Source organism: Rhinopithecus roxellana, chromosome 19 (genome assembly GCF_007565055.1).
Source record: "Rhinopithecus roxellana isolate Shanxi Qingling chromosome 19, ASM756505v1, whole genome shotgun sequence".
In the NCBI taxonomy this organism is placed as follows: domain Eukaryota; kingdom Metazoa; phylum Chordata; class Mammalia; order Primates; family Cercopithecidae; genus Rhinopithecus; species Rhinopithecus roxellana.
Window position 1 is genome coordinate 56,404,972 of NC_044567.1, and position 18,202 is coordinate 56,423,173.

The following is an 18,202-nucleotide window of genomic DNA, read 5'->3' on the forward strand; positions in this document are numbered from 1 at the left end:
TAGTTGTAGGTTGTTATTTTTATATTGTGGCCAAATATATGTAACATAGTGTTTACCATTTTCACCGTTTTCCACTTCTAAACTGTAAGGTTTTCGAAAGCACGCTCAGCGTCTCACCACCTTCATTTCCCTGTGGCGCTTCGATTAGAGGGTTGTAAGTCACGGCTGATTCAGCTCTGTTGGGTTGCAAAACCCAGCTAGGTCGTCTGCAAATTGGTTAGAAAACTCACTGATACGGCCGGGCACAGTGGCTCACGCCTGTAATCCCAGCACTTGGGGAGGCCAAGTTGGGTGGATCACCTGAGGTCAGGAGTTCGAGACCAACCTGGCCAACATGGTGAAACCCCATCTGTACTGAAAATACAAAAATTAGTTGGGTGTGGTGGCGGGTGCCTGTAATCCCAGCTGCTCGGGAGACTGAGGCAGGAGAATCACTTGAACCCGAGAGGCGGAGGTTGCAGTGAGCTGAGATGGTGCCATTGCACTCCAGCCTGGGTGATAGAGCGAGAATCCATCTCAAAAAAAAAAAGAAAAAAAAAAAGAAAATTCACTGTTCTGAGATTCAGAGAAATGAATAAATTTTAAATCCCCTTCTACCCAGTCTTTTTATTTTAATACAGCCTGGCTTGGCAGAGAAGGTCCAGAAAGAAGGTGTGCGGCAAATACCGTGCTTGGTGGCTTTGTCTGCAAGAAGCAGACTGGATACGTTATTTTGTGAACCTCACGCTCTTGCGACCCATGGGGTATATGTGGGTCCTCTCTGCGAACCAGCTGAACACATGTCGCATCAAAGTGGCAGATCCACCAGGAGGGTTTGGAATTCTCATAGGTTGGTGACGGTTCGGATCAGCCTGGCCTGGACCCCCCCGCCCCTTTCCCTCAATGGCACGGGCTGGTCTGTTCTCTGCCTCAGCTCCAGGCGAAGGTGGGATGAGGAGGTGGGGAGGGTGCAGGATCTAAGGCACCATCGGGCAGAGCGAGAGAAGCTCTCATCCCACCAGCACTGGATTCGAATCATTTCTCTGCCATTTCAGGAGCATTCTGGGCCTCGCAGGAATGAGGGGGAGCCTTGGTCATGAAAAAGCCATTTAAGTAGCTGAGCCTGACTGCTTAGAGGGCATCCGGTCTGGCTGCCCTAGGACGGTGGTTCCTCTCTTCCTTCCTTCTGTTCGTTTGTTGTTCCTCTGTCATTTATTGGACACGTAATGTGCCCAATCACTGCTCTTGGCCAGCAGGTATACTCGGCTCCGAGAATTGCAGTCATGGGCCAGATCACACACTGGGAATCATGCCTCAGGAGCAAGAGGATCCAAGATTGGGCCTTAACTCTGGGGATGAGGACAAGGTCCTGCTGGAGCATTTAGAAGATGGCGTGGGGGCTGAGTGAGGCGGCTTCCACCTGTAACCCCAGCACTTTGGGAGGCTGAGACAGGAGGAATGCTTGAGCTCAGGAGTTTGAGACCAGCCTGGGACACATAGCGAGACCCTGTTGCAACAAAACATCAAAAAATTAGTGAGGCACGGTGGTGTGCGACCGTAGTCCCAGCTACTCGGAGGCTGAGGTGGGAGGATCACGTGAGCTCGGGAGGTGGAGGCTGCAGTGAGCCATGATTGTGCCGCCTCACTCCAGCCTGGGCAACAGAGCAAGACTCTGTCTCAAGAAAATAATAATAATAGCAGCTAAGCTAGGTGTAGTGGCTCACGCTTGTAATCCCAGCAGTCTGGGAGGCTGAGGTGGGAGGATCGCTTGAGCCCAGGAGGTGGAGGCCGTAGTGAGCCATGATTGCGCCACTGCACTCCAGCCTGGGCACCAGAATGAGACCCATTCTCTGTGTCAGTTCCTTCGCAGAAAGCAATGAACATTTATTTCATACCTAATCTTGGCCAGGCTAAGCACTCTCTGTAACTCATCTTCACAACAGTTCAGTGAGGGGTAGGTTCTGTTATCTGCATTTTGCAACTGAGGAAACCAAGAGAAGGTGAGATTCCTGACGAAGGTCACCCACTGATGAGTGGCTGGAACAGACGGAAGACCCGGGCTCTGGAGCCAGAGCCTGTGCTAAGTAACCGCTAGTGTTTGTCCTGGTGTGACATCAGAGGCTGGGATAAGGGGGATTCCTGCTCTCAGCATATGTCCCGGTCTTTGGTCGTTTGGGGTTAGAAAGGGTGGGAGCGTACTTCAGACTCTGTTTTCAAATGCAGCTCCACAGAAAGGGTGGTTTTGATTTTGGTCGGCATTTGGCTGGAGGGCAGGGGTGACGTCTGCCGAGAAGGCTTGGCTGACCTGGCCGAGGAGTTTGCTGATGGAGCCTACATCTGCATTGGCTTTGCCTCGATCCCACAGATTTGCAGCAGCTGTTGGAAAGAAAAGCTGAGACGCCAGTCAAGAGCAAGACCCAGTCCTTAGCACGCGGGGGCAGATTCCGCGCTGCTCTCAGGAACCAGGACTTCTCGGAAATCACGAGGCTGCCCTTCCCTGCCGCCTCTGTGGGTGCTGACGAATCCCACTGGTGTTTCAGACTTGCTGGGCTTTCTCGTTGGCATTTTTACCGTTTCCCGGTTCCCTTTTGATATGTGCTTCATTGCTCTGTGGGTCACTGTAAAAGCGTTTCTGGCCTCTGCATTCCTGGGATAGTTCCAACCACAGCCTTGGAGCTTTTCATCAGAACCCACTGCCAGGCGGAGCAGCGGGAACTTTCAAGTAACTGGATAACCCACTTTGTCATCCGTTTCCATTTTTGCCAAGTTGAGCTAATATTGTCTCCTCTTTCTTTTTTTTCTTTGTTCTCTGTGGCCTGGCGGCTTCTGAATTTGATGAACTCATCATAAACAGTAGAGTCATAGGCGTTGGGGGTTTGTTGTGACGTTTTCTTTTTTTTTTTTTTTTTTGAGACGGAGTCTGGCTCTGTCTCCCAGGCTGGAGTGTAGTGGTGCGATCTCAGCTCACTGCAAGCTCCGCCTCCTGGGTTTACATCATTCTCCTGCCTCAGCCTCCTGAGTAGCTGGGACTACAGGCACCTGCCACCACGCCTGGCTAGTGTTTTTTGTATTTTTTAGTAGAGACGGGGTTTCACCGTGTTAGCCAGGATGGTCTCGATCTCCTGACCTCGTGATCTGCCAGCCTCGGCCTCCCAAAGTGCTGGGATTACAGGCGTGAGCCACCGCGCCCAGCCTGTTGTGATGTTTTCTACTGGTGTTGCGTGGCCTTTGGGTGGCTGTGGTAGAAGACCATTCAGCAGGGGCCATCAGAATGCACCCCGGGGCCGGGCGTGGTGCTCACACCTGTCATCCCAGATCTTTGGGAGGCTGAGGTCAGGAGTTCAAGACCAGCCTGGCCAACATGGTGAAACCCCATCTCTACTAAAAATACAAAATTAGGCCGTGTGCGGTGGCGGGCACCTGTAACGCCTGTAATCCCAGCACTTTGGGAGGCCGAGGCGGGTGGATCACAAGGTCAGGAGGTTCGAGTCTCTACTAAAAAATACAAAAATTAGCCGGACATGGTGGTGGGTGCCTGTAATCCCAGCTACTCAGGAGGCTGGGGCAGGAGAATCGTTTGAACCCGGGAGGTGGAGGTTGCCGTGAGCCGAGATCGCAGCACTGCACTCCAGCCTGGGCGACAGAACAGGACTAACAAAATGCACCCTGGGTGGATATGTTGCCAGGATGATCTCTAGACAGAACAAACACTGGGTGTAAAGTCATCTGTTCTTTCCCAGGTGCTGCAATGCCGGATGGCGCAGCCCTTTTGAGACAGGGTCTCGTCCCATCACTCATCCTGGGGAGCAGTGACATGATCACAGCTCACTGTAGCCTCAACCTCCTGTGCTCAAGGCATCCTCTTACCTCAGCCTGTCAAGTAGCTGGAGCTACAGGAGTGGCCACCACGCCCAGCTAATTTTTGTATTTTTTTGTGGAGTGACAGGGTTTGGCTGTGTTGCCCAGGCTGGCCTTGAACTCCTGGGCTCAAGCGATCTACGCGCCTCGGCCCCCCAAAGTGCTGGGATTACAGGCGTGAGCCACTGCGCCCGACCCAGCACAACCCTTTTTGAAGGGCATAAGTCCCCACTGGCCTTTTTTTCTCCCATGTCCAGTGGAATGTGAGCTCTTGCCTTCACTCCTGCCTCCTGATTCAAAGGCTGCTGGGACCTGCCTGACTCAGCCCCTTTTCCCTTCCACAGTCTTTCATACTAGGCTCTGCTGTATTTCACACTGCAGCCTTCCAAGCCCGGAGGTGAAATGAAGTAGAAATTCCTTTCGGAATCAGATGTGGTGTCAGAGTTGTCTTAGAGACCAAAAGCAAAATCCACAGAGTCTGTTAAAAAAAAATTCAGAGGCCCCTTTAAAATCTGGGAAAACAGAGGTGAGGAGGCAAACAGATCACATAGAAACAGGCCAGAAAACTTGTCTGTTTTGCAGCAGGTGCTTATGGCAAGAACACCACTTGCCATGGAAAGGAAAACCTCCTTTCTCCAAGTAGTTTCCGACACAGCCTGCTAACTAAATATACAGCTGATTGATTAACTTTAAAATGAAGTTGACAGGAAAATGATTTTCTTTTTTCTTTTTCTTTTTTTTTAAGACGGAGTCTGGCTCTGTCGCCCAGGCTGGAGCACAGCGGCGCGATCTCGGCTCACTGCAAGCTCCACCTCCCAGTTTCATGCCATTCTCCTGCCTCAGCCTCCCGAGTAGCTGGGACTACAGGCACCCAGCTACCTTTTTTTGTTTTGTTTTGTTTTGTTTTTTAAGTAGAGATGGAGTTTCACCATGTTGGCCAGGATGGTCTCCATCTCCTGACTTCATGATCCGCCTGCCTTGACCTCCCAAAGGGCTGGAATTACAGGCTTGAGCCACCGTGCCTGGCCAGGAAAGTGATTTTCAAAGTGGATACTCAGGAGACACAGGGGGAAAAATAAGAATAGATTGAATCCAAATATTCCATGCGTCCATGCGTGCAGCGCTTTAGAGGTTAGAGCCCCCCACAGACTCCACTTCATGTGAGCCTTGGAGTCATCCTATGAGATGAGCATTACTGGGCTTGGAGAAGGGGCATGAACCGCCCAGAGTCTGAGACTGTCACCCACTGACATCTAAGCAGGCATCAGGGCCAAGGATGGAAGCCCAGCTGTTAGAAGCCTGCTTCTTTTTTTTTTTTTTTAATTGAGACAGAGTCTATTGCCCAGGCTGGAGTGCAGTGGCGTTATCTCGGCTCACTGGAACCTCCCGGGTTCAAGCAATTCTCCTGCCTCAGACTCCCAAGTAGAGTAGCTGGGATTACAGGCACCCGCCACCACCACGCCCGGCTAAGTTTTGTATTTTTAGTAGAGACAGGGGTTTTACCGTGTTGTTCAGGCTGGTCTTGAATTCCTGACCTCAAGTGATCCGCCTGCCTTGGCCTCCCAAAGTGCTGGGATTACAGGCGTCTGCTACCACTCCCGGCCCTGGGAAATGCTTTTGTATTTTTTTATTTTTACATTTTGAGACAGAGTCTCACTCTGTCGCTCAGGCTGTCGGCTCACTGCAACCTCCATCTCCTGGATTCAAGTGATTCTCCTGCCTTAGCCTCCGGAGTAGATGGGATTACGACACCCGCCACCACGCCTGGCTAATTGTTGTATTTTTTTTTTTTTTTTTTGAGACGGAGTCTCGCTCTGTTGCCCAGGCTGGAGTGCAGTGGCGCGATCTCGGCTCACTGCAAGCTCCGCCTCCCGGGTTCACACCATTCTCCTGCCTCAGCCTCCCGGGTATCTGGGACTACAGGCGCCCGCTACCGTGCCCGGCTAATTTTTTGTATTTTTAGTAGAGACAGGGTTTCACCATGTTGGCCAGGCTGGTCTCGAGCTCCTGACCTCAGGGGATCCGCCCGCCTCGGCCTGCCAAAGTGCTGGGATTCTAGGCATGAGCCACTGCGCCCGGCCCTGGGAAATGCTTTTTTAGAAAGGACAGTGCGCTCTCTCAGTTCTGGGTGGCTCTGATGTTCACTATCCTGAAGGCGTGAGCTCTGCCTGAGTTTAGGAACACAGTGGCAGTGGGAGAGTGAGATTTTTTTTGTTTTTAATCACCCACTCTTCACTGTTACATCATCTTAGGTTTTCGGCAGATGCTGACTGCGTTGGAGGAAATGTTTGCAGCAGGATACGGATGGAGCAGGATTATATCTCTCTCAGTTGAATCAAGGTCAAGACGTGCACTGACATGAACTCTTAAGACAGGGAGGTCTCTATTGGGGTCTGTAGACCTCCTGTGATCAGGCAGGTTCCACTCACAGGCTTCAGGGGAATTCGTGGAGCCTGAAATTACACACTGACTTTTTGGTGGATGTGTATTTTTCTCTGCTGAAAGATCTGTAGCTTTTGTCCTCAAAACTACCTGTGACCCAGAAATGACTATGAAACCAGTGTTTTCAGAGGCCTGTTTGAAAACCTTTGGTGGCCTTGAGCCGAGCCTCACACTTGAAAGGGTGTAGAGCTGCATCTTGGTGATCATTTCTTTCAGCTGAAGCTTTTTTTGGTTTCTGGGCCGTGTCAGAGAATCCATAAATCACTCCTAGACGATGCCTCTGACAGAAGGGTCGCGTTCTGATCCGCGTGTTTTCGGAACGATGACTCCCGTGCTGACCGCACTGTTTCAGAGCCGAGTAACCTTCGTGCTTTCGGTGGCCTGAAGCGTCCACAGATGCAGTTCACTGATGAATGACATGGGTTCCTAAATAAATCACCACCACAGAATTAGACCATGATGGCTTAGTCTGTAAAAGAAATAACTTTTCGGCCGGGCGCAGTGACTCATGCCTGTAATCCCAGCACTTTGGGAGGCCGAGGCAGCTGGATCACGAGGTCAGGAGATCGAGACCATCCTGGCGAACACGGTGAAATCCCATCACTACTAAAAATACAAAAAACTAGCCGGGCGAGGTGGCGGGCGCCTGTAGTCCCAGCTACTCCGGAGGCTGAGGCAGGAGAATGGCGTGAACCCGGGAGGCGGAGCTTGCAGTGAGCCGAGATCGTGCCAGTGCACTCCAGCCTGGGCCACAGAGCGAGACTCCGTCTCAAAAAAAAAAAAAAAAAAAACAGGAAAAGAAATAACTTTTTGGTGTCAGATGTGAGTCTAGAAAAAAAAATTTTTTTTCCCACTAACCCAGTGTGGGTCTTTCCGTGGAAACAAAGGTCCAACAATGAGAGGATCCAACACGAGCCGAGACCCCTGTGCTCCTGAGCTGCAGTGAGAATGGAACGGGGATCCTTAGGGAGGGAGGGAAGATACGGGTTATGGTTTCTTACCATCCAGAGAGAATTCCGAGAGAAAAGACGTCTGTGGAGACCGGGGCGGTGGGGAGAGGTGTTACAACTCTTCGGCTCACGTAAGGGTTTCAGAAGAAACTGGTTCTTCCTTAGCTGGCAGGGTTTGGGAGATGGCATCATTTCCACTGAGCATTTAGAGGGTCAAGGCTGTTCAGGTGCCAAAACCCCACCACCATTTCCTTAAAAATCCCTGGCTGAGGCCGGGGGCGGTGGCTCACGCCTGTAATCCCAGCACTTTGGGAGGCCGAGGTGGGCGGATCACGAGGTCAGGAGATTGTGATCATCTTGGTTAACACGGAGAAACCCCGTCTCTACTAAAAAAAAAAAAAATACAAAAAATACAAAAAAGTAGCTGGGTGCGGTGGTGGGCGCCCGTAGTCCCAGCTACTTGGGAGCCTGAGGCAGGAGAATGGTGTGAACCCTGGAGGCGGAGCTTGCAGTGAGCCGAGATTGCACCACTGCACTCCAGCCTGGGCAACAGAGCGAGACTCCGTCTCAAAAAAAAAAATTCCTGGCTAAGAGCAAAGCACATGCTTACATTTGAAGGGTAACAGAGGTACCTAAATGCAAACCAGTCTTCTAATTATGTTTCATCTGCTAGCTTTACATTTGAGGGTCACAGGCTGAAATTTACTTCAGGCAGCAGTCCAGCTACCCACAGAGAGATTCCTGCTACAAGGTGGCATTTGCTTGTGGTAGCCCCACGGAACATAAGATCCTACTGATCCCTTAATAATACATGTAAGGACGATTTCTTCTAAGAAGGCAAATATAGTTTAATCTTAGACTGGACACTCATGAAAAATAACAGGTTCAAAGAATAATCAGTAGCCATCCATTCCTGATAAAATCTTGGTCAAAAAGTTATGGAAGGCCAGGCGCAGTGGGTCAGCAGTTTGGGAGGCCGAGGCGGGTGAATCACCTGAGGTCAGGAGTCGAGACCAGCCTGGTCAACAGGGTGAAACCTGTTCTCTAATAAAAATACAAAAATTAGCTAGACATGGTGGCACATGCCTGTAATCCCAGCTACTCAGGAGGCTGAAGCATGAGAATCGCTTGAACCTGGAAGGCGGAGGTTGCAGTGAGCCGAGATCGTGCCAGTGTGCTCCAACCTGCGTGACACAGCAAGACTCCATCTCAATAATAATAATAATTAATAAATAAAGTCGTCCCTCAGTGTCTGCGGAGGACTGGTTCCAGGACCCTCCCCCTAACACTGATACTCAAGTCCCTGATATAAAATAGCATAGTTTTTGCATATCACCTATGTACATCCTTGTGCATACTGTAGACCTGTGGAGTTATTTTTAATGGAGAACTGGGTCTCACTGTGTTGCCCAGGCTGGTCTTGAAGTCCTCGGCTCAGGTGATCCACCCCCATCTGCCTCCCTAAGTGCTGGGATTACAGGTGTGACCCACTGTGCCCAGCCAAGGGGCAACTACATTGAAAAGTCGGCTGTTTTTATAACCCAGCCCTTTTCCGTTTGTGATCTAGGTCTCACCCTTTTTCCTGTTTCTCTCTCAGGTTTCTTTTCTGGATTAACCCAATCAGCATAGGTTAGAGCATCTTTTTTTTTTTTTTTGAGACGGCGTTTTGCTCTTGTCGCCCAGGCTGGAGTGCAATGGCGCGATCTCGGCTCACAGCAACCTCTGCCTCTGGGGATCAAGTGATTCTCCTGCCTCAGCTCCTGAGTAGCTGAGATTACAGGTGCCTGCCACCACGCCTGGCTAATTTTATATTTTTAGTAAAGACGGGGTTTCACCATGTTGACCAGGCTGGTCTCGAGCTCCTGACCTCAAATGACCTGCCCACCTCAGCCTCCCAAAGTGCTGGGATTACTGGCGTGAGCCACGGCACCCAGCCCCAAATGGCCTTTTAAACTGTAAATCAGGTCACCTCACTCCCTGTGACCTGTTATTTTTGCCATCGTCCATGGGGCCTTGACGATCTGGTTCACACATCTTAAGATGATCTCTGACCTCATCACAGCCGCTGCCCCTGGTTCTCTCTGGCTCCATCTACTCCGGCCTTCGCAGTCAGCCCCTGGCCTCCACACGGGTTCCTGGGCCTCAGGTGGCCTCCCGCAGCATGCCCGTGGCTCGTTCCGTTTCCTTGCTGAGGTCTGTGCCCAAATGTCATTCCTCCAGGACGCCCGTCTCTAGAATCCACGCTGCCGTCCCAGCTTCCCAGTTGCAGCCGTGATCTTACCCGCCCCGTTGTCTTTCTGTTACTTGTCAGTGTCTGAAATTAGGTTCCTGTTTATATTCTCGTTTACTGTCTGTCTCTCCCACTGGAGGAGGAAGTCCACCAGGGCGGCAGCCTCATCTCTTTCCTGAATCTCTTGTGCTTAGAACAAGCCTGGCACACAGTAGGTACTCAGCTGTTTTCTGTTGAATGACTTTCAGCTCTTACCAGTTATAAAACATAGCGGGGTAAAACACAGCGTGCTGACAACAGCATACCTCCTGCACATCAGTAAGTCAAAGATAAGCAACATTTACACTGTCGATGGGAGTGTAAATTAGTTCAACCAGTGCGGAAGACGGTGTGGTGATTCCCCAGGGATCTAGAATCAGAACTGCCATTGGAGCCAACAATTGCATTACTGGGTGTATACCCAAAGGATCATAGATCACTCTTCTGTAAAGACACGTGCACACGTATGTTTATTGCGGTAAAGAAGACACGTGCACACGTATGTTTATTGCGGTAAAGAAGACACGTGCACACGTATGTTTATTGCGGTAAATATACAATAGCAAAGACTTGGAACCAACCCAAATGCCCATTCATGATAGACTGGATAAAGAAAATGTGGCACATATACACCATGGAATACTATGCAGCCATAAAAAAGACTATAGACAGCATGGAATACTATGCAATCATAAGAAAGAATATAAACACCATGGAATGTTATGCAGCCATAAGAAAGAATGAGTTCCTGTCCTTTGCAGGGACATGGATGAAGCTGGAAACCATCATCCTCAGCAAACTGACACAGGAACAGAAAATCAAACACCGCATGTTCTCACTCATAAGTGGGAGTTGAACAATGAGAACACATGGACACCGGGAGGGGAACATCACACACCGGGGCCTGTTGGCAGGTGGGGGGCAAGGGGAGGGAGAGCATTAGGAGAAATACCTAATGTAGATGACAGGTTGATGGGTGCAGAAAACCGCCATGGCACATGCTTTCCTAGGTAACAAACCTGCACATTCTGCACATGTATCCGAGAACTTAAAAAAAAAAAAGTCTTGAGTGTGGTGGCTCACGCCTGTAATCCCAGCACTTTGGGAGGCCGAGGCAGGTGGATCACCTGAGGTGAGGAGTTCAAGACCAGCCTGGCCAATGTGGTGAAACCCCGTCTCTACTAAAAACAGAAAAGTTAGCCAGGCTGGTGGCGGGTGCCTGTAATCCCAGCTACTCGGGAGGCTGAGGCAGAGAATTGGTTGAACCCGGGAGGCGGAGGTTGCAGTGAGCTGAGATCTCACCACTGCACTCTAGCCTGGGCCACAGAGTGAGACTCTGTCTGCCCCCCGCCCCCGCCGCCACAAAAAGAAAAAAACGGATAAGCAACAAAAACGAGGCATCATTTTTCCCCCTAGCAAACTGGAAAAAGTGACGACAGTGATAATGTTGGTGAAGGCACTAGGACATGGGCTCTTTCATTTGCCACTGGTGGAAATATAAAACGGTCTAAGCTTTCCTGAGTGGTGAGTCATGGGTAATTTTTTATCTCAATTTTTGCGGTTTGCTATGTTTCTCAACTTTTTTCCAATGATTTTTTTCCTCCAAGAATTACTTTTTAAACCCGAAAAACTCATCATTTTCATCTTCCTTTTTAAAAAAAAATTAACCTGGCTCAATCCTTGCACAGCAACCTTATGAAGCAGATCCCGGCGGCAGGATGGTCTTGTTCTGTTGTTGAACCTCTTAAGGATGTTTAATCTGAATTCTGTACCAAGTTTCTCTGGAATGATGCAATCGTGGTCATTAAAAACTGGGTTTGGGCACAGTGGCTCACACCTGTAATCCCAGCACTTTGGGAGGCCGAGGCGGGAGGATCACCTGAGGTCAGGAGTTCCAGACCCGCCTGGCCAACGTGGCGAAACCCGTCTCTACTAAAAATACAAAAAGTAGTCAGACGTGGTGGTGGATGCCTGTAATCTGAGCTACTCGGGAGGCTGAGGCAGGAGAATCACTTGAACCCGGGAGGCGGAGGTTACAGTGAGCCGAGATAGAACCACTGCACTCCAGCCTGGGCGACAGAGCGAGACTCCATTTAAAAAAAACAAAAAACAAAAAAAAAAAACCGCGCAGAATTGTTCTTGTTGTGAGGTCCCGGGCTGGTTCTGTGAGCCCCCCAGAAAGGTGGGGCTGGGAAAAACACACAGACTGAGGGCAGTTTGAGGTGGGTGGGGTCCCCGCACCCCTTCCTGCCAAGATACAGGTCTCCACAGACAGGAAAGCCCAGCATTGCATGGCAGATCCCCTGCACTCCCCCTCACTGCCTGGGATGGGACTCCGGACAATCCTTGTCTCACCACGCACTGCCCTCTTCTCTCTGTTCTTCTCTCTGCTGCCGCCTTCTCACGCCTGCTTTCCTGCGTCACATGCTTGCCCTGTTATGCCCGATGGCCCAGCCTTCCTCCAGAGACCCTCAAGGCCCTAAGCAGGGAAGCTCACAGCTGAGTGGCCTAAACGGTGGGGCACCCTGCAGCTTCCCTGTTTCTGTCTTTTCTGGAGGTACATTGCTAGCCCAACAATGCATTTATTTATTTTTTTTGAGACGAGTCTCGCTCTGTCAGCCAGGCTGGAGTGCAGTGGCATGATCTCAACTCACTGCAACCTCCACCTCCGAGGTTCAAACGATTCTCCCGCCTCATCTTCCTGAGTAGCTGGGATTACAGGCGCCCACCACCACGCCCAGCTAATTTTTGTATTTTAAGTAGAGACAGGGTTTCACCATATTGCCCAGGCTGGTCTTGAACTCCTGACCTCAGGTGATTCTCCTGCCTTGGCCTCCCAAAGTGCTGGGATTACAGGCGTGAGCCACCGCGCCCGGCCCCAACATCGCATTTAATTATGTGGGTTTTTGGGCTTGGCGGGGAAGGTCTAGAGCACCCAGTCACCTGCCCATATGGCGTTCACCCCGACGGCAGTGAGCGAACAGAGGAGGCCGCCCACGCTCGGCTTCCAGTCCTGCACCTTGCATCCCATGTTCTCAGCTTCATTCGTCTTAGACCCTGGATGTCCGACCGTGTGCACAGCCAACCTCAAGAATCTGCCGTAGACTGAAGCAGGTTTTATGCGGCTCCGAGAGCGGAGGGCTGGCTGGGGTTGGCCCTGGCATTGTTTGCCTCGTGCTTTGCAGGCTGAACATAACGACGACTGTGATATTTCAAGTGCAGGGACCTGGCGAAGGGCTGAGGGCGCAGATTTTAACTACGTGGCCTTCTATTGGAAAACCCGTCTCTTCTCCCTTGGTGGGAAGGGGCCATGGAGAGCGGCTGCTGTTGCCTGCTGCCAAGGTGGCGAGGCTCTCATGAAAAGCTTCCCTTCCTTCCTTAACCACCTGGTGGTCTGATCGTGTTGTGAAGATGCGAAATCCGTCTTCATCTTCGTGATTTTTAGAGACGTAAAAGGGTAGTACTCTCCAGGATGAGTGTGGTCCTCCATCAGCCTCCACCTCAGAGTCCCCTGCAACTGTGCAGACCCCAAGGGCCAGTGGGATTGTAGTTAACGTGCCCCTTTGCCCAGCAGCCCTGCTTGGGATCCATTATTCTTTTCTGTGTCTTGAATGCTTGCCCGTTCATCCAGCCTCCAGGCCTCAGGGGCTCAAAAGAACTCTGCAAGAAGAACTCTGCAATGAATCTGGTCTGGACTTCACCACCTTCTTTTACTTTTCTTCATACAGCTCAAACTTTGGAACAAATACCGAATTTCCAACATTCCATCGCTAATATTCCTTGACGCCACCACCGGGAAGGTTGTGTGCAGGAACGGGCTGCTGGTGATCCGAGATGACCCAGAAGGTAAAACCTCAGCACGTGCATGTGGTCCTCTTATTACCCAGCCGCTCCTCCTCCATGCCCCTCCCCTCATCGCCGCCCCACCGGTAGACAGAGTACTCGTGAAATAGATATACGTGGGTTTACGTGGCTAGAGAATGTCGTCTTGGTGAAATCATAGTATTTCCTAGGACATGGTTTTAAGATTTTTACAGGGATCTGAATGTCCCTCCTAGGAGCTTTCATTAATGGGCCAGAAGAGGTGGAGTCTGCCAAGAGAAGCCCTGCTCGGAGGGCCGCGGAGGCTGCGGGAAAGCAGGGAGAGCTCAGACCCCAGCTTCTAGTGCTGCGTCCGTGGCAGCTGCCCCTTCACAGTTAGAGGCAGGCTGAGTGGGGTTTTTCCTCTTTAAAATATGACATAGCGAAGTCCCAACCCCCCGCGTCACTCTCCTGGCCTTGGCGGGGAGTGCACCTAGTTGCTTAGAGCTGCCGCGCCCTGCAGGCCTTGGTCTTGCCGGCCACGTGTGGGCCGTGCTCCTCCAGGCCCCTCTCAGGGCCGTTGCCATGGCCTTCTTCCCTCTGGCAGTGAGAACAGGCTGTGAGATCTCCCCTCACTTCATCCATCCAGTGAGACGCTTCAGCCCTGCTCACACGTTTTCCCAGTGAACATGCCACCTCCCTCAAAGAATCGCCCTCAGTAAAAATCCAGGGCATGGTGGAACCAAGTGCGAAGCTTTTCCTTTTTTTTTCTTGTTTTTTTTTGAGACAGTATCTTGTTGTCTCGCCCAGGCCGAGTGCTGTGGCATGATCATGGTTCACTGCAGCGTCGACCTCCTGAGTTCAACTCACCCTCCCACGTAGCTGGGACTGCGGGCGTGCACCCGCACACCCAGCTAATGTTCTATTATTTGTAGAGGTGGGGTCTCTCTAGGCAACCCAGGCTGGTCTCAAACTTTCGAGCTCAAGTAGTCTGCTCACCTCGGCCTCCCAAAGTGCAGGGATCGCGGGGCTGAGCTGCGGAGCCTGGCCCCCGTGCGGATTCCTGAGCCCGACCTCCAGAGCATTGTAGATCCCTCTTGTTTCTGGGGAGGCCCGACCACCTGCGTTTTCAACCAGCCTGTGCTCCTCCTTCCCAGCCCCCGGCCGCCAGGTGACTTTGAGGCCGCGGGTCCATGGACCGCCCTGTGAGGAAACACTTCAGTTGAGCAGGAAGCATATTATCAACTCCCCCTACCTGGAGCTTAGGTGTTTTCAGAACGTGGAACATCTGGGCTGGGTGGGTTTTACTCTTTTATTAGACTTAAATTCTCACTTGTTTCCCTGAGCCCATCAAGAGCAATCGAATCAGAATCTCTGGACGTGGGGCCCAGGAGCATGATATTTTTAAGTTCCCGAGCTGATTCCAAATACAATCAGACCTGACAGCCACTGGGATGTGGCGGCTGGGACTGAATCATCCAAATGCAGTCAGAGCTGACAGCCACTGGGATGTGGCGGCTGGGATTGAATCATCCAAATGCAGTCAGAGCTGACAGCCACTGGGATGTGGCGGCTGGGATTGAATCATCCAAATGCAGTCAGAGCTGACAGCCACTGGGATGTGGCGGCTGGGATTGAATCCACAATCCTGGGTATCATTCCCAGGATAATCCACAACCCTGGGTATTGATTCCTGAGGCCCTGAGGCAATGAGCCCCTCGTCAGTTACCTGGGGAACCTGTTTCGTTTTGCATGTACATCCTTGCGTTGCTCCTCGGTCTCCAGCCTCAGGATGTGGCCTGGGCATTCGTACTTTTCAAAAGCCCCCGGAAGACAGACCTTGTGACCATCCAGGTTTGGGAACCACTGCCTGGAGGGCAGGTACTGGCTGTACTTTGATTCCTGTGTTAGCTGCAGATGCTGTGGGTATGTTCACAAGCACTGTTTGATGATGAAGGTGTCACGCCTGCCGCTCTGAGGCCTCCTGGGTCCCAGGCCATCAAGAAGAGTCTTACCCCTCTTTGACCATCTGTTTTCTCTTTCAGGTCTGGAGTTCCCCTGGGGGCCTAAACCCTTCCGGGAAGTCATCGCAGGGCCCTTGCTTCGAAATAACGGGCAGTCCCTGGAGAGCAGCAGCCTGGAGGGGTCTCACGTGGGCGTCTACTTCTCCGCACACTGGGTGAGTGTTTGGCCGCCTGTGGCTCAGACAGAAGGAAGCAGGGATGTGCCCAGCAAGCCCAGCTGTGGTTGGCGTCTGGGGGTGAGATGCACAGGCAGGAATTTCCCGGCCCTGTGGTCTTTTCCTGTGCCCGAGTCCTGCTTGAAGAGTGCTTGTGATTGTGAATGGAAAAAGCAGCAAGAAATGACTTCTTTGATCTATAACGATAGTCCTCTTTTTTTTATTCTGAGACAGAGTTTTGCTCTGTTGCCCAGGCTGGAGTGCAGTGGCGCGATCTTGGTTCACTGCAACCTCCTGCCTTCTGGGTTCAAACGATTCTCCTGCCTCAGCCTCCCAAGTCGCTGGGATTACAGGTGCCCGCCACCACACCTGGCTAATTTTTGTATTTTTAATAGAGACAGGGTTTTGCCATGTTGGTCAGGCTGGTCTCGAACTCCTGACCTCAGGTGATCTTCCCACCTCGGCCTCCCAAAGTGCTGGGATTACAGGTGTGAACCATCGTGCCTGCCCCTCTGTTTTTTTTTTTTTTTTTTTTTTTTTTTTTGGGAGACAGTGTCTTGCTCTGTCACCCAGGCTGGAGTGCAGTGGTGTGATCTCAGCTCACTGCACCCTCCACCTCCCGGGTTCAAGTGATTCTCCGGCCACGGCCTTTCAAGTAGCTGGGATTACAGGCCACCACGCCCGGCTAATTTTTTTTTTTTTTTTTTAGTAGAGACGGAGTTTCTCCATGTTGGTCAGGCTGGTCTCGAACTCCTAACCTCAGGTGATCTGCCCACCTTGGCCTCCCAAAGTGCTGGGGTTACAGGCATGAGCCACAGCGCCTGGCCTGGATATTTCTCTCAATCCACGTGGATGAGTTCATGCTACCTGCTCGCGCACTGCGTAGGGACAATGCGGGTGCTTGTGCCGGATGCTCACCCTTAAGAAAGGCAAGTTTATTTTTGCCTCATTCATTCAGTGGACTAGGTCTTGCTGTGTTGCCCAGGCTGGCCTCAAATTCCTGGGCTCATGTGATCTTCCGGCCTCAGCCTCCCTGGTAGCCACCACACCCATCTCATTTCCACCCCTTTCATGAACGGGATTTTGCTGTCCCAATCCTGCTTGAGTCCTGCTAACCCGGCCTCGGAGGGTGAGTGACTGGAAAGTGGAGAAGCAGCGTCACCCAGGAGGTCTTGCTGTCCTGTCTTTCAGTGTCCGCCCTGCCGAAGCCTCACCCGGGTCCTGGTGGAGTCCTACCGGAAGATCAAGGAGGCCGGCCAGAGCTTCGAGATCATCTTCGTTAGTGCAGACAGGTCAGTCGTGCCGTGAAGTGCTGGGCCCCTTTTCTGTAGGTAGCTGACATCCTTTTTTTTTTTTTTTTTTCGGAGATGGAGTCTCACTCTGTCACCCAGGCTGGAGTACAGTGGCTGGATCTCGACTTCCTGCAACCTCCACCTCCTGGGTTCAAGCGATTCTCCTGCCTCATCCTCCCAAGTAGGATTGAGTGGTTTTCCGGCCTCAGCCTTTCAAGTAGCTGGGACTACAGGCGCCCGCCACCACGCCCGGCTAATTTTTGTATTTTTAGTGGAGATGGGATTTCACCATGTTGGCCAAGATGGTCTCAAACTCGACCTCATGATCTGCTCACCTCGGCCTCCCAAAGTGCTGGGATTACAGGCGTGAGCCACCACACCCGGCCACGTTTACTCCTTTGTCTGAAGGGGAGCTGAAGAAAACCTCTTCTTGCTGTAAATACTGGGGGATGTCCCAAGTCAGGGTTGTTTGAGATTAGGACGTATTTTCTGATTTGCTCAGCTTTTCAGATTGTGGTGAAGAGAGAGGGAAGGGGGAGGAGGATGGAAATGAGCCAGAGACAAATGTAATCAGACACCTGTCTTGACATGATGGCCGTTTTTTGTTTTTTGGTTTTTTTTTTGAGACGGAGTCTTGCTCTGTCACCCAGGGTGGGGTGCAGTGGTGCAATCTCAGCTTACTGCAAGCTCCGCCTCCTGGGTTCACGCCATTCTCTGGCCTCAGCCTCCCGAGTAGCTGGGACTACAGGTACGTGCCACGATGTCTGGCTAATTTTTTGTATTTTTTTTTTTTTAGTAGAGATGGGGTTTCACCATGTTAGCCAGGATGGTCTTGATCTCCTGACCTTGTGATCCACGTGCCTTGGACTCCCAAAGCGCTGGGATTACAGGCGTGAGCCACTGCGCTGGGCCGGATAGCTCTTTTCTCAGCTCTGGCCATATGCTGTGTCTGGTGCTATTTGAATGCACACAGATACACATGGATAAGGAATCACAAAACAGACATTCTTCCCGGAGTCAGTCAGCTCCTCTGAGCCTCAGATTCCTCTGCTTCTTGCCCTCTCTAAGGCCTCACTTATCAGTGAGCCTCCTTCACCTCAAAACTCCGGCCCCAGTTTAGACTGAGTCACCAGAGGCCTCTACTGCTTACGTTCGTGTCCGCAAAAGGATCCGAGATGCCAGCACACGGAGGGCACTTTGCACATTGTTGTATCTGCCATGTCACAGTTCCCCGTTTCAGCATGAAGCCATTCCAGGGGCAGCAACCAGGGTTTTTTTGGTTTTTTTTTTGAGACGGAGTCTCGCTCTGTCTCCCAGGCTGGAGTGTAGTGGTGCGATCTCGGCTCACTGCAAGCTCCGCCTCCCGGGTTCAAGTGATCCTCTCACCTCAACCCCTGAGCAGCTGGGATTATAGGCACCTGCCACCACACCT

The 18,202-nt window shown here is 51.5% G+C and overlaps 1 protein-coding gene across 1 annotated transcript in view; it reads left to right on the forward strand.

The window, feature by feature from the left end:
- Positions 1–18,202, forward strand: part of NXN (nucleoredoxin) — a 175,580-nt gene that overhangs the window by 138,700 nt on the left and 18,678 nt on the right. The window contains exons 2-4 of the mRNA XM_030923979.1: positions 13,227–13,344; positions 15,345–15,478; positions 16,670–16,770. Coding sequence (XP_030779839.1) covers positions 13,227–13,344; positions 15,345–15,478; positions 16,670–16,770 — 353 coding nt within the window. The remainder of the gene's footprint in view (positions 1–13,226; positions 13,345–15,344; positions 15,479–16,669; positions 16,771–18,202) is intronic.